Below are 15328 nucleotides of genomic sequence, written 5' to 3' on the forward strand. Positions count from 1 at the left end.
CAGTGTTGTACAGTGTGGTAGAGCAGATTGGCTTCATTACTTAGTGGCTATCATGTTGCATAATCCCAGTAGCCCAAAGCCCAAAGTATGCTAAAGTCTGTCAGAGTGGTTTGGGGCTGTCATTATGATCATGAAATGCGTTTTTCACAAGCAACCATTAACTGTTTTCATGTTTTGATGGCCCCTGTGAAATATAGGGTTTTCACTTCTGCATTCTGTGCATTAAAAGCACCAAAACAAGTTATATATGTGTGCAATGCTAAATTTGAGCAGGTGGTTTCCAGTGCCCGGCACAGGCACTAAAATGCCAACACCACGCGTGTTACAGCCTGCCACAAGGTGGCACTGTCTAGCTAATTTAGAGATGATCACAACAACAGTTAATTACTAATTCAATACATATTATAAATGACTATTGCCTGCTGCCAAGCCATTCTTATAGCTTTGGGGGCCTGAAATAGTCCGAATTGTCACACTTGTAGATGGTTAGCAGCATAGCAGGGGCAATGTGTGGTGAAAGCTGCAGTAGCCTCCTAATAATAGCTCTGACTGGCACTTATGTTTTTTTTTTATACAAATGAAGCACTTTCTTCTGTGTGTGTATGTCTGTGTGTGTAATCACAGCACACAATTGACCTTCCACATATCCACATTTACAATCAGTTGACTCATGAGTGAAAGGATCATTCCACAAGGGTTCAAATAGCACTGAAAAACGCTCACAACATAGGAATCCGTAATTTTCTTCAGCGGGATTAAGGATTTGGCACGTTTCCCAATCCGCGGAGACTTTTTGCGGATGGAAACTACACACCATACTTTGTGCTCTCTGTTTTGCATTTCTCATGTCATGGATTGAAAGCTCTCTCCTCAGGCTATTCTCAAGCCATGCGTGTTCCTTCGCCAGAATCCTGGTTCTGATTAAGATCAAGAAGCCTGTTTTCCAAGAACCAGCTGTAAATATTTCTAGATTTGTGTCGCCACTCACGTTTATGTAAGTGAGACTGAGGAGAGGGCAGGAGTCAGACACAGACTGGAGTAAACTGTCATAGAAATCAAATGCGCACCTACTAAGTTCCCTTTGAACTATTCTGTAAATCGTTAGGGTACGCTCACAAACGTTTATTTTCAGGAAAGTCCAAGGATGTATGACCATGTTTTTTCTATTAAAATTGAGTTGCTAATCACATTTCTTTTTTTGCTGTTGTTTTGTTGAGCTTCATAAGCGATTAACACAGCTCCAGACATTGATTAAGAGACTAAGGGCAGATTTATCAAAACTTTCTGCAGCTGCATAGTCGTACAAAGTGATACAAAGCAACACTAAGGGCAAGACGTACAACCTGCCAAATAGAGCTCCGCAAGTTGCATCGCACTGCGACTCGCAATTTGTGAGGCACTATTGGCATGTACAACAGTGTGTTTAACACTGTTTGCGATTCCCCATGGGGTCGCAAATTGCGAGGCTCATGAATATTAAGGAGCCTATCGCAATTTGCGAGCCCATTGGGAATGACAGGCCTTCCCAGGGATGGTCGCCTGCTGGGCTCAGCACACCAACATGTCTGGTATTGCTTTTAAATAAAGCAGCTTTTTTTAAAGATGCAGCAATTTTCCTTAAAGGAAAACTGGCTGCATTTAAAATAAAAAAATAATGAAAAGTTTTTGTTAAATTTTTTTTAAGGGAAGGCATTGGTCCCTGGGACCACTGCCTGCCCTTAAAAAATAATATTGCATGCATTTGCAAAGGGGAAGGGGTCTACTCAGGACCCCTTCCCATTTGCAAATGCATGACCACCTACTTGAAGTAGGTGGTTATTTGCGAGTGTCTTGCAACCGCAATTGCGGTCGCAGAACATTAGTGCATATATTTGCGGTCGCTATTCGGAAGGGGACTCCCCTTCCTAATAGAGAGTCGCAAAACAGTATTTGGTGGGTCGCAATTTATTTAGGACTCGCAAAATACTGTTTGTACAAGAGCCCATGCTTTTTAGCGTGCGCAAATGGGTCTAAGAAGCGTTTGCGCACGCTAAAAAGCATCGTACATTTGGCCCAAAGTCTTGATAGGGTAGTTACTTTCAAGTACAAACATTATTTTGCATTGAGAAGGTGTCCCACCTTTTTCACGCAAATAGCACTTTGGATGAAAAGGGTTCTCTGTGGGCAGTATTTGGCCAATGCAGCTCCACCACCCATGTTTTTTGACGCAAGCCCTAGCTACTAAAATTGTCAGACTGGGATTTATTTAGCATAAAGAACGGGTCCTCGAGACAGCTTCAAAGTTGGAGAAATCTTGGGCCAAATCTATGGAGCCTTTTTGCAGTCCAAAGGACCAGTACCTACTCTTAAAAAAAAGTACACTTTTATTTTTTCCTTAAAATGCATCCGGCTTTCCTTTATGGAAACCAGGTTGCATTTACAGAAACAAATTGCTTTATTTAAAAGGATTCACACACATATGCTGACCTCAGCAGGTCGCCATCCCTGTAATGGCTGCGATTCCCAGTGAATCAAAATTTGCACCCTATCTCATCAACTTTCATGCTGTAGGTCGAGTTGCTGCCCACTATGAATCAGTCATTTACAAATACATCTATCAGTACATATGTCGCATCACAATTTCCCACACAGTCGTATAAATACTGGTCGGAAATTGCAAGCAGTATTTTGCCACCAGTTGAACATACGTCTGGACATAATCTGAACATTTCACACATAATGGGTCCTGCATTGTAGAGCACACATCCAATGTGTAAAATGTTTTTTGAATTTGGCTAAGCCTACACTTTTTATACAATCCTTCCAGGTCAAATCCTATGCTAGACATCTCACGCGCACTTTTGCACTATTCTGAAAAGATGCACGTTTGGGAGCAAGACTGCAGTAGCAGGCCAAATTAAGTAAATATGAGTCTGGACTGATCTGTCCAGTACCGTGGGAACAGTAAATGTCTGTGCAAATTTACCATGAGCATGTTGTAAATCTGGGTGAAACCATTTTTCAATCATAAAACCATACAGAATTTCAACTTTCTAGGAGTTTAATACATTCATTTGCCACCTGCTCTGAACTAGTGATAAATGTATGCTGCAGCTTCTGTACGGAGTGGGACAGAGGGAGGGGGAAAGGAATAAGGAAAAGAAATGACACTTTTGACATGGGGTGCATTGTATGCAACCCCATGTCAGAAAAAAAAGAATACGCAAATGCCAGACCTGTTGAATTGCAAATATAGTTTTTTCCAATCACCCAATGTTGCGCTTGCATGTGAATAGAGGTCATGCCCCTTTTTTTAGGCAAGCCGCATCTAAAGAAAGGGGTGCGTCCGCCATTACAGTGAAAATGTATGGGGCGTTCTTACCAAAAAAAGCATTTGTTTGAAAAAAAAATTGGGGGGGGGGGGGGGGGTTGTGGGTAATTGCAGCTGCTCCCCTTTCTTTAGATGCAGCTCATCTAAACAAAGCGGCTTGACCTCTATATTAGATGCAAGTGCAGCATGGGGTGCTTGGAAACCACCCCCTCTATAAACATTTTTGCAAAGCAATAGGTCTTGCATTTGCGAGAGTTTAAGCTATTATCATTTACAATGCCAATAGCACAAACTCTCCTAAATGCGAGACCTATTGCATTGCAAAGAAGTTTCCGCGAAGCGGCTGCCATTGTCCCGGGTGCTTGGAAAGTGAAAGCGTGCATGGCGCGCTGCATGTTGCTGCAAAGCGTGTTGTGCCTGCAGTAGGACAAAACTCACTAATGAAAATAGTGCTTACAGACTAAATAACACCGCCCATGTATCAACAGAAGTAAAAGGGCCAGTCCTCATAGGAGGTTACCAATAAACACAAGGCAGTAATAAGGAGGGACTAACAAGCTGGTTCCCGGATCAGCATTTACAAAGGACAAAGACACATGCCAATTAAAAATATGGGCGGAGAGTGGGCAGAGCTTCAAGTTCATACTCTAATACAGCATGCCTTGCAGAGCAGCGCATGCGCTGCCCAGGCTCGACCTAATACACAGCTTGTGGGACAATCTGCCAACTCAGAGTCAGGTGGAGATTACCATCATACGTAATGCCACTTCGCCTGATACATAATCAGGAACTTTGTTTGCAAAACTCACTGGAATACGCAGAATTCACTTTGAAAGGATTATAATTTCAAGATTTTGCCTCGATGCTGATAAACCAATCTGCATCTCATAACTTCAAGCCTTTCTGACAGCTGAAACATAACTGACAAGAAGCATTGTTTCCTCTGCAGATGTGTCAGTACAAAAAAAACAGGCGTTTCCAATGTAAGAAAAGGAAGGACAGATTTTAAGGACACCCATTAAAGATAAATTTACATACAGTGGACCTGATTGACAAATATTTTAATATGACTTCTGAAACCAGGTTCTACAATGAGGAAGTAAAATCTTCTCACAGTGAATTATTTGTGAATCAGGCTCAGTGAATTTAAATGAAAGCATTACTATTATCAATTTATCCTCAAAATCTTGCACAAATCTGACTCTGCGAGACATGCCTAAAGTGTACATATATTAATGCAAGTCCTTACAGTTATGCACTTAAAACTAAGAATTCAATGCTAACTTAATGAACACAGAAAGTGAACCTGACTTGCAAGTGCTGGATGACACCTACTACATTCTATCAGTGTCTGCTTAAGAGGGTTTAGTGATTGCTCATCTACCTTTGACAAAGTCTTTCATGTGTGCTCGCTTGACACTAACGAATATACATGAGCCTTCTGGGTACATTAGTAGATAGGTTTGCTTTCTTCATATCCTTATCTCTAGGTACTTCGGTATAGGTAATGGGTTAGTATGAAAAGCTGGCTCTGTATATACTATACCAAAATCAGGTATAGTGTGCACAGAGTCCAGTGGAACCGCAAAGGTAGGCAGGGGTAAAAGTAGATCACACTTTACTCTCGATTTGTGGTAGTGTGGGTGAACAGTAAGGCTTTATCAGAGGGTAGTGTTAAGCATTTGTTGTACACACTTAATCAGCAAATGATGTCATAGACAAAAAGACTGAACTCAGACCAATTTGATTTGTATAAAAATATTATTTAGTTATACTTATTTTACAGAACCAAGTAAGCCTGGCAAAGGTAAGTGTAAATGTACTTTTCAAGGCAGGTTGAACAATACAAGTAAGCTGAATGAAAATGCCTTTGTTACCGGTTTTGAAATTTTTTCAATACAGTGTAAATTACTTTTAGATTACTATTGATAACTTTACAGATTACTTTTGGATTACTTTTTCTACTCAGTGTGGTATGCCTAGATAGCACACTGGGACTTTTCCTAGAGAAAAGGTAAGTACAGCAGTTTTTAGTTATTTGCAGTTTTTCAAGTTCTCATACAAAACCAACTCCACACAACAATTTTAAAAAAAACAGTCAATGCAATGGAAGGAAATTGAGTAATCAATTTGAAGGTAAGTATAGGTTTATGGGAGTTGGGATTCTGGGGTTAGAACCAGGGTTCCCCCAGGGTCAAGGATGCTTTCTTGAAACACCCTCAGCGGCACTAGTGCGTCCGGGTGCAGAGTGCTGAGGCCCAATGTTATCCAATGGGGAAAAGGGGACCTCCGGGTGGTGGCCGCTAACAAGCAGGCCACAAGGTTGTGGGAGCAAAGCTCCAGGTGTTAAGCTCAGGGTAAAGGGGGATCTGAGTTATCACCCAAAGTACACTCTCAGCGGCGCAGGGGTGGCTGGGTGCAGGGTGCTGTTTTGACAACCGGTGCCCTGTTGTTTGCAATGCAAGATTCTCCAGTTGCAACAAAGACTGCAGGCTCGGAGACAAAGATCTTTTGGAGGTGACCACTGTTTGGAGAGGTAAGCTGGGATGTCTGGGGATGCTCATACGCTGTAAGTTGGGCCACCAAAGGCAGTGGGGTGTCAGGTGCAGGGATGTCTTTAGGCATTGGCTTTTCTAACCAGCTCCGGTTGCGGTTGTCCTCCAGAAAGAGAACGCAGGCATCGTTTGAAGTGTCGAGGCGGGTCAGAGATCACCAGATCTCGGGTCAGGAATGTCGGGGAGACCTCCTTGTAGTGTTGGGCCACTAGAACTCAGGCAGTAGGCGTCGAGTGCAGAGTGGTGTAGACTTGGGATTTTTGGATTGGGCCAGAGTCTGTTTGGTGAGCAAATCCGGTGCCCTCGGGAGACAAAATCTTTAGGTTGGAAGGCAGGGCAGGTCCTTCGGTTTCTTGATGCTGCTGGCTGCAGAACACACCGGGATTTCACTGGATGCAGGTTCGAGGTGAGACATGCCGGTAGGGCTGGGGCCAAGCAAGTGGGTGTCCTCCTCTTCTTAGCATCGGCACAGCTTCTTCGATCCTTCTTCTTCTTTTCTTCTTGGTCGGTTCTTGTCTGCAGAGGCAAGGGTCAGGGGTACCCTTAAATACTAGATTTGGGGTCTTTACAGGTAAGTAAATAGTTGGGATCAATGGGTCCCTTCCTTAGGGTGGGTACACCCCCTATTATAGCACTCTCCAGTGGGAGGGGGGCATATGCCTCACTCTGGTTGGCTGGGTCCCCCATCTGCAAGATGACAGGAACTGGGAGTTGTGCTTCACCTCGCCTCCCCCACCTGAGGGGTGGGGTTGGCAAAGGTGGGCACACCTCCCTTCCTCACTTGGTTTTCCCCTCGATTCTCCCGCCCAAAGTGAGGGTCAGAACCGGTAGGAGCCAGTTGCTGGAAGCAGAAAAGTCCTGAGGAAGCTCGCAAAGGCTGCAAGCCCTTGAAGCTTCCCCATCATGGACCCTGCCCATCCTGGGGGAGGAGGGTTGGCATCTCGTCCTGTACCCTCACCACTGGTAAAGTGCGCCCAGCTAGAGGGGTGGCTGACCTATGCCAGGGCAGTGGGTTGTAGGCATGGCACACAAGAATGTGTGCCATATCGACTAGTCACTTTGTTCTGCACCAAAACACGCATCCTGCAATGGCATTGTGTTTGTAAAGGTACAGAGCCTCTAAGGGTTGCACAATAAGTACTGCAGCCCTTAGAGGCCTTCCCTGGCCACAGTGCCCTTGGTACCTGTGGTACCATTTACAAAGGGCTGGCCCGAGGCCAAAGAGTGCCAATAGGGTTTTGTTTTTAATGCAGTTTAGGGAAAGAACATAAGCCCGGGGCAACTGTTTGGCAGGAACCCAGGCCACACTCAGTCAAAGTACTTCAGCAGTTTAGCAAAAAGTGGGGGCAACCATGCAAAAGGAGGGCACTTTCTTACAATTAGTATATGTCCTAATGTCCTGTGGTGTTTCCCCAGGGGTCAATCTTGACACCTTTATATTTGTATATGCACTTGGAACCAATGGGAACTCCAATGGTTGAGATGGATGTCCCAGTAAACTAGTGCATGGATAACGTTCAGTTTTATTACAGACTTTCATCTATATCGAACATGGAACATGCCTAATGCTGACTGAAGCCAATTCTAAATGGGCTGTGAAATTCTGATAAATGAGTGAACTCATTTTTGTGAAGGCATCAGAATTCCAAGACTTGCAGTTATCACCACATCTCCACTATTTTCCTATGGTGAATTTTGGTAGGTCTGATCCGCTGAATTTTACTGAATGTAAATTCACTATGTAATTCTTCATCTTCACTAGGAAAACTCAGAATTGCAAGTAATTAGTGAGCAAGGTAAATCCTAGGGGTTGGAGTAACTCGCATAATTCCATGTAACATAATCAAGCGGAATTACTGAGGAATTACGCAAGATTGTGTTTCTATTATGCAAGAAAAGTAACTTTGCATTTAGAGCTAGTTCTTAGCACAAAAACACCCCCTCACATTCAAAATGAATGTGAAGATGCATTTGGAGCTAAGAAATAGAGATAATTACAACAGAACACAAACAGCAAGGGTGAGCTTGCGCTCACACTCCCTAAATGTGCTCTTTGGGTAGGATTTTACCCCAGCTTGAGACCATCATTTAGCACTATTTTTAACAGCAGAAATGCCCCCTTGCATCTTAAATGCATGGATGCATTTTGCACTAAGAAATAGTTGTAAATGCAACAAACATGAATATCGTGGATGCATTTAGTGCTAAGAAATGGCGCTAAATGAAGCAGAACACAAATGTGCTCTTGGGGTAGGATTTTTTTACTAACTTAGTGCTGGTGTATATTGAAAAATCTCACTACAAAAATGGACCGTTGCGTCCAAAATGGACACAAGGATGCACTGTGGGTTAAGAAATAGTGCTTATTGCAACAGAACATGAATAGCGAGCATGAGCAGCTGCTCGCACTTGGTAAATGTGCTACGCAGTAGGATTTTATTCCCTAAATTACTCTGAATTACAGAGCAGGAGTAATTGCATAATTATTGGTAACTCCACCTCAATGAGTAACACGGAATTACTGAAATAAAAAAATAATAATCTGGTATCATTGAAATTCTTCCCAAGACCAGTAAATCCCACACCCAACAGTATATGCGCTTTACTAGGTGCTGTAAATACTTCACTCGTTTTCAGGACTTAAAGGGGCTTGAGAGCTGGAAGGTTAATGGTATTTAAAGCGGGGAACAGCGTTTACAACGCAACTTTTACCACGCAGTACCTTTACCATGCAACTTTTACAACGCAAGTCGGTACAACGACTTGCGCTGGGGGGCGCTGTAGGATAGGGAATAGTTTAATGTACTATCCAAAACCTTCCCTACTATCCAAGGGGACTGGAGTTGGAATAGTAAATTAAACTATTCACTATCCAGCGCCCCCCAATGCAAGTGGTTGTACCGACTTGCGTTGTAAAACCTGCGTGGTAAAGGCATGCATTGTAAAAGCATGCGTAGTAACGACATACATCCATTTAAAGCACAAGAAATCCCAAAGCACCAGCTTCCAACATTTTATCCCCAAAAAATTCCTGCTACTCATGACTTTGGGTTGTGGAAATTAATGACCATGCTCCTATCCTAGTTGGTACTACTCTGGGGTTTGTCCTCCACTTGTTGCTATTTGTGGATCTCTGCATACAAAATTTGCAAAAAACATATACATTTTCATCTTTGCACTCAGCTTGTCATTAAATATTTTAATAAAGTGGATGGTATTTAGTGTGCGAATCCTGTCAGTCTCTACCTCTCTTTGGAGTACATGTAAAATGTTTCAGTTACCTTGAGTAGTCTTGGGGCTCTGCAACTGCTACAGTTTCCACAGAGGTATGTCTAAAATCCTTTTGTTAATCACATTTTCTGGTCTCGTACACAGAACATGCGCTGTGCTTCGCGACACACTGTTTACAATTCAGTGTGCTTACAATCCACTCACAGCATGCCATTAGTTTGCAATGTTTTGATTGCTTAGCTCCTATAGGCTTCCCTACATTCCTTATATTAGCTCCACCCTAGAGCAAGAACCAAGTTCACGCGTTCTTCCTTGCCATTGTTCTTCCTCATCTTTGTGCAACTCACAATTGTTTGTTTTTTCAGCATTTCGGTATTTTTACTCAATGTCTAATGTGCTTTCCTACTTTTAACACAGGCATACAGCTTTTTATTTATGTGGCTTTCACCTTATCTGCCATCATCAATGCCCATACACATGTCCAGAAAAGCCTTCTAGGGAGCAAGGTAGGTGATTGTCAGTGGAAAATTCTGTTCACATAAAATATTGTGGAGAACTAGAGCCTAATCTATATGCCCGTTGCTGTTATAACCTAATGCAAATTTGTGTTTCTCACGGTGAAGTGAGAGTGGCAAAAAAGGAGTGTGATTGTTTGTCATACATACTTAATAGAGAAATTGTAATATAAGAAGAGATCAGTGTGGGTCCATACCTTTTAGTAACATTTAAATGTTGGTGTGCATCCATGCTAGAAGGACAACTAATAAGGAACCGCTATTCTGGAAAACTAACACCAGAAGGGGTCAGAGAATATCTAAAAAAAGGTTTGCCTAATTCACTTTTAATAACATCCTTTCCCGAAGCACTATTGTTTGAAATCTTCATTATGGCTCCGAGAAGTATTCAACTGTAATCTGTGAGGAAAGTCTTATACATTTAACGGGAGTAACCAGGGCTCCTAACTTCAGTCTTCTTCTGCACATCCATGGAGGGTGTTACAATGAGAAAGCAACATCTGCCCAGCCTCATCTTTTTCCACCATTTGCTGAATCATCAAAGTCGACTTTGTCTCTGGAAAAGTGCCCAGGCTGATTGAGTCTCTGCCTTCTGCCATCAAGATAAGCATCAATCCAATACTGTTCTAGTTTTATGCACAAGAGCTAATTAGGCATTGGCACAAACACTTGAATCCAGAGGGGAGGGCAGTCAGTGGTTAGTTTGGAAAACAAAAATAAGTGCTGGGGCTCTCGCCAGGAGGCAGCTTGCACCAGCCCATTTCTCCTGTTAGCTGTGCCTAAAACAGGACCAACTACTAACCATGGAAGTGGGGAGAGGATATGGCATATTGGCCAAAGCTACTAACTTTGGAGATGGGGAACCAGGTTCGAGTCTCTGCATCAGCCCAACATCCTGTGAACCTGGGCAAATCACTTAATCTCCCTGTAAATTAATGTGTCCTTAACTGGTGCTCCTGAAAAGCACCAGTGTTGAATATTAGATGCTGGTTCTGAGCACTGGAAACGACCAACTCAAATTAAGCACTGGGAGGGCTCCTCTGTTCCTTCTAATATGCCTCCACCAATGGGATCCTCCACATCCACATGTAAGCAAATATCAATGCAGTTAGGTGTAATAGGAAAATAAATTAACTAAACAATGTAAGCTGGGACAGACCTAAGACGCCACCTAATGGCGAAGAATCCCCACTCTTCACAAAGCAATACCAGGTAATGATCAATGATGATGATTTTGTGCCTGTGAGATGCCTATCACAGCAAATTTCAAGTAGCTTAGTCCGAGAGAACTCAATTTTCTGTTGAGGAACCCAATAGAGGGACATTATCGTCATCACAAAGGAGCATACAGAATTACTATGCAAAACAGGAGCAACATAGGAAAAGGCAGCATTAAGATTGAATCCATGAAAACTCTTATTTCTGAGAGTTCCCTGAAGGTAGACATTTGAAAGTGGTGGCATGACATCCGCAGTCAAGCTCCTCTATTCATCATCACTTTCTGCATTTATTTGGCAAGGTGTGTGCACAGGCACAAACAGGCACCAAAGGACACACAAAGATACAAAAAGGCACACAACCATAGCATGTGATACCATGAGCACATTCACACACACACATGCATATGCAAGCTGCCTTTGAAGTACTACTTCTCTGGTCTATGTTGCACTCCTGAGTTCTAAACAGTTGAGCTCCAAAGACCAGATTTCATTGGCTAAGTCAGATATGACGACTTGTATTATTAGTTTAATGGATTCATTTCACTTACTTTTTGAAAGATGAGAGGGACCTTTGTTCCTGGAAGCTTCTTTTGATCATTATCCAGCAACATTGTCAAAGGCACTCCGAAGAGACCATTTTCTTGGGGTAGAATTGAAAGGGGAGACGTGAGCAGTGAATTTATTCCAACTTGTAACGATAAAATCTCTCCACCCATTGCGCCAATCCTTTTACCTCGTCCTTTGACCCGCGCTGTCCTGTTCCTCTTCAGCTCTATTCCCAGGGCATCGTAGAAGGCTGTTAGTTCAATCAGGGACAGGTATCTAATCTTCTTCATGTCTTCCAGGGACAAATCGCCCACTTCCGTTAAACCAAATCTACTTTTCCAGACAATAAATTTCTGAAATACAAAATGTAAGACTACATTGTATCATTATATTATTTTTATGACAACACTTGTAGGGAAACGAAGCAACAATATTCTATAATACTAACAGAAAGTTAAAGAAAGCTGTACTGACAGAGCAAACAAAAAACTGCCAAAAGGCTGTTTGTCAAAAAATAGTTTTTTTTCAAAAGGTAAACATTCCCCATTCTACTATGTGGAATACAATTTTTTTAAAGAAATACAATTGGCTTAACAGTAATTAGCATTAAGAATGAAATATAAACGGAAACAAGGATGAAACAATTCTCTGCAATGTTCTGTATTCTCAAAGTAGGTGGAAAAGGTCAACGCAGCAGTTTTATCTGAAATCCACACTAAATACCCAGAAGCCTTATAGAAACCAATGTTTTACCTCTACACACCCTTTACGACTGCTCACTATGTGGCACATTTCCAATATTTGGCTCAACGCAGCAAGACAACTTGCTGCGCTGTGTCGAACGGAAAAGGTTGGAATGCATCATATCTAGTAAGATCTGCCACATTTACGCTCTCCCTCTGCACTGGTGCACTTGTGTCTACCAAGTGCCAATGCAGGGACCCTTGCACCATGATGCTGTGTTACAGTCAGGTTTGTTGTCTCTGTTCCTCTAGGGATTATTTTCTACGTGTGCTGCAGAATGCTGCAAACATAAAAACATATTTCTTCCTGTTATCCCTCCCCTAGGGAGGCGTTTCATTTTGATGCCTTCCCAGGTTTACTAGCGTTAGTAAACCTGGGAATGCGCAGAAAACCACGGGGGGGGGTGCGTGGGAACACCCATGCTCCCCCAGGAAATGCCTTTCTAGGGCAGACTAATTTATAAGGGCTTGTGTTGCACTTCCATCCCCGTGTGTGGCACAATACAATGCAAGCTCTTGATAAGTCTAGCCCAAAACATTAGAAAATAACAAAATCTGCAGACTGGAGGCCAGATTTACAAAGATGTGACGTAGCGCTATGCAGCACGACAAACTGCATCACATGGAGAGGGCAGGAATGTGTCACATCTAAGCTAAGGCACATTCCTGCTCTTTCCCTCTGCCGGTGCTCACACTGCAGCCCAGCACCAACGCAGGCACCCTTGTACCACCCTCCACCCATGGGATGCCTTTCCAGGGCAGAGTAACGCAAGGCAGCGATTGTGCTGCGTTGCATTACTCCAGATTTACTACGGCACGCAGAGCCATGCAAGGTGGCTCTGCGTGGCATAGTAAATCTCAGTTAAGGCTTGCGTTGCCCTTGTGTCTCCTTGCGAGAGACAAGGAGAATGAAATCCTTTCAGAAATCTGGCCCAGGAGCACTATAGGAAGCGTGTTTGTTTCCTAGTTAAAAGTGGAGTGGGAAGCAGGGCCACAAACTATTTGCGTTCAGTGGTTGACAGCGCGCTGCTTCACTGGGTGCAGCCCATGCAGGCCTTGGTCCTCTGCTACATTTCTTGATGCAGGGAACTAAAAAAGATCGAGTTTGTTTGACATAGTGCCCTCTTGCTCTGTTTCTTTTCAGGTTTCTCCTATTCTCTGTTGAGGAGGGGCTGGGTGGAGGTCTGCCCCTAGAAGTGTATTCTCGGCTTTAGGGCTCCTCTCTGGAGTAGGGAGAAAGATTATCAAGCACACACACTGACTGCAGTGTCCTTACCATCATGCAAGTTTCATTGCAGGGCACCTGCACGCCTCCTTTAACAGGAGCTAAGGACCCACTGGTCCCACTGAGGGTTACAATAATGGGCTGTACGCAGAGTCTTTGAATGCACTTACTCTTGGAACAGAATGTCTCCGCATTTAGAAAAGCTGTGCTGCCTAATGACCACTCCCTCCTGAACTGCTCTATGTTTTCTCTAAATCCACCGGAGGTGTCTCACTTTTAACCGCATCGCTGCGGCGGCTTTTCCGGCTGTGTGCGGCAATTTTTAAAAAGCAGCGTTACATGACGAGCTCAGCTCGTCATCCACACACAACCACCGCGCTGATGACGAGCTGAGCTCGTCATCAGCAGCGAAGGGGTTAAACAAGAGATTTTCATCAACAGATCTTAGATCCCCTGAAAGGCAACACACGCCCATGTGTATATCCAACATTTTGAGGATGACTACTATTGTGTGTGCGTATGTCTTTGATTGTGAGTGTCTATGCGAGAGCTAGAGAGAGTGCTCCGCTTCAAACTGAACAGAAGTTGTTTATAAGGAACAACAATTGCATAGTGGCAGAAGATTATGGCTCTCACTGCAGGCTGCCCCCTAGGTGAATATTAGAGACCGCCTGTTGGCGTAATTGCAGCACTTTCACCACAGTTTGAATTTCTTTCTGGTTAGTAGAGGAAGGAATCTCCAACTCTCTCCTTATGAGCATGGGTTTCTCCTCACCTCAGTAAAACGTGCCCTGCCTCCCTTTCCTCTGTTGCTGGCTGTTGCTTAGCAAACTCAGCTCTCTGCCAGCATCAGACTGATTTACATATCAGCCCTGAACTTCAGCAGTTCTGCCTGGCCTGACCTCGGACAACATCTACAGCTGAGCCAACATAAACGGAACAAATGGGCATGATGAACTTCTTAAGACTGTGCAACAAGCATTTGCTAGAGACACAAACTTTGCTGGCGAGTGCGTCCCATTGTGGCCGTGAATTAGCCTTGGACCCTGGAGAAAGTTTGTGGTGGGCACAACATAGATAAAGTTGATATGAACTGCCCATTAATAATAGAGAGGAGCTAACTTCTGACTTGCAGGAAGATCTGCCACAACCCGGCTGACTGGAGATCAGTGAGTAGCTTTACTCAGTGGATTAAGCCACATCCCAGCAGAACACCTGATGGCATGCATTTGCAACAGGCATGAGCGCCCACTTTGTACTCCCCTGGGGTACAATGGTTTTACAGCAGGAGTCGCAGATGCTTGTGCAACCCTTTCTGTAATACTGATAGTACGTACATGTAGTGCCATCGTTATCACGAGGGGGTGTTCCCTCGTTTGCATAGGAGCATGGCCCTTGCAAATGAAGGACTCTCTTTACTTCTACACCCATGCAGTCGCAGGCACACACATTGTGTGTCACAACATGGTGGTGCATTGTCAGTGCGCCTTCTGAAAGCAGCCCTTTTGAGCGGCGAAAGAGGGTCACATTGATCCCACAGACATCTCCTTGCAGACAGGTGCAGACACTCCATAGTTTAGGGAAGGTGCTGCCCTCAGGTCAGCACTAGATTGAGGCACAATCATTGTAATAGGGTGGTCGTTAAAATTAACGGGGTAACCCAAAAGTCAACCGGACCTGGGTGCAATACGAGAATACAATAGCGGTCGGTAACCAATAATTTAAAGAAATAAATTAATTATACGGGCAAAGATTCGGTATTGTGAATACGCTACAATACTGATAATTCATATCCAAAATAGTTGTTAAGGAACTTCTGTACTCAATTCACAATTTACGGAGTGCATACATACAAAGTGAACACAATAGAAAGAGTGCCAAGGCAATTGATTGCAATACTTTTGTTTAGTTTATTTATACAAATTTATACACATTTTATAGCATGTAAAACGGTTGCCAAGAAGGTAAGAAGGAGAAAGAAAA

General features: G+C 43.4%; 1 protein-coding gene across 1 annotated transcript in view; it reads right to left on the minus strand.

The window, feature by feature from the left end:
- Positions 1–15328, minus strand: part of LOC147669100 (rho GTPase-activating protein 28-like) — a 516960-nt gene that overhangs the window by 197173 nt on the left and 304459 nt on the right. The window contains exons 6-7 of the mRNA XM_086948229.1: positions 11565–11730; positions 11380–11471 (exon numbers count right to left, since the gene is read on the minus strand). Of these exons, the coding sequence (XP_086804355.1) occupies positions 11380–11471; positions 11565–11730 (258 nt within the window). The remainder of the gene's footprint in view (positions 1–11379; positions 11472–11564; positions 11731–15328) is intronic.

Source organism: Lissotriton vulgaris, unplaced genomic scaffold (genome assembly GCF_964263255.1).
Source record: "Lissotriton vulgaris unplaced genomic scaffold, aLisVul1.2 SCAFFOLD_789, whole genome shotgun sequence".
Classification (NCBI taxonomy): Eukaryota; Metazoa; Chordata; class Amphibia; order Caudata; family Salamandridae; genus Lissotriton; species Lissotriton vulgaris.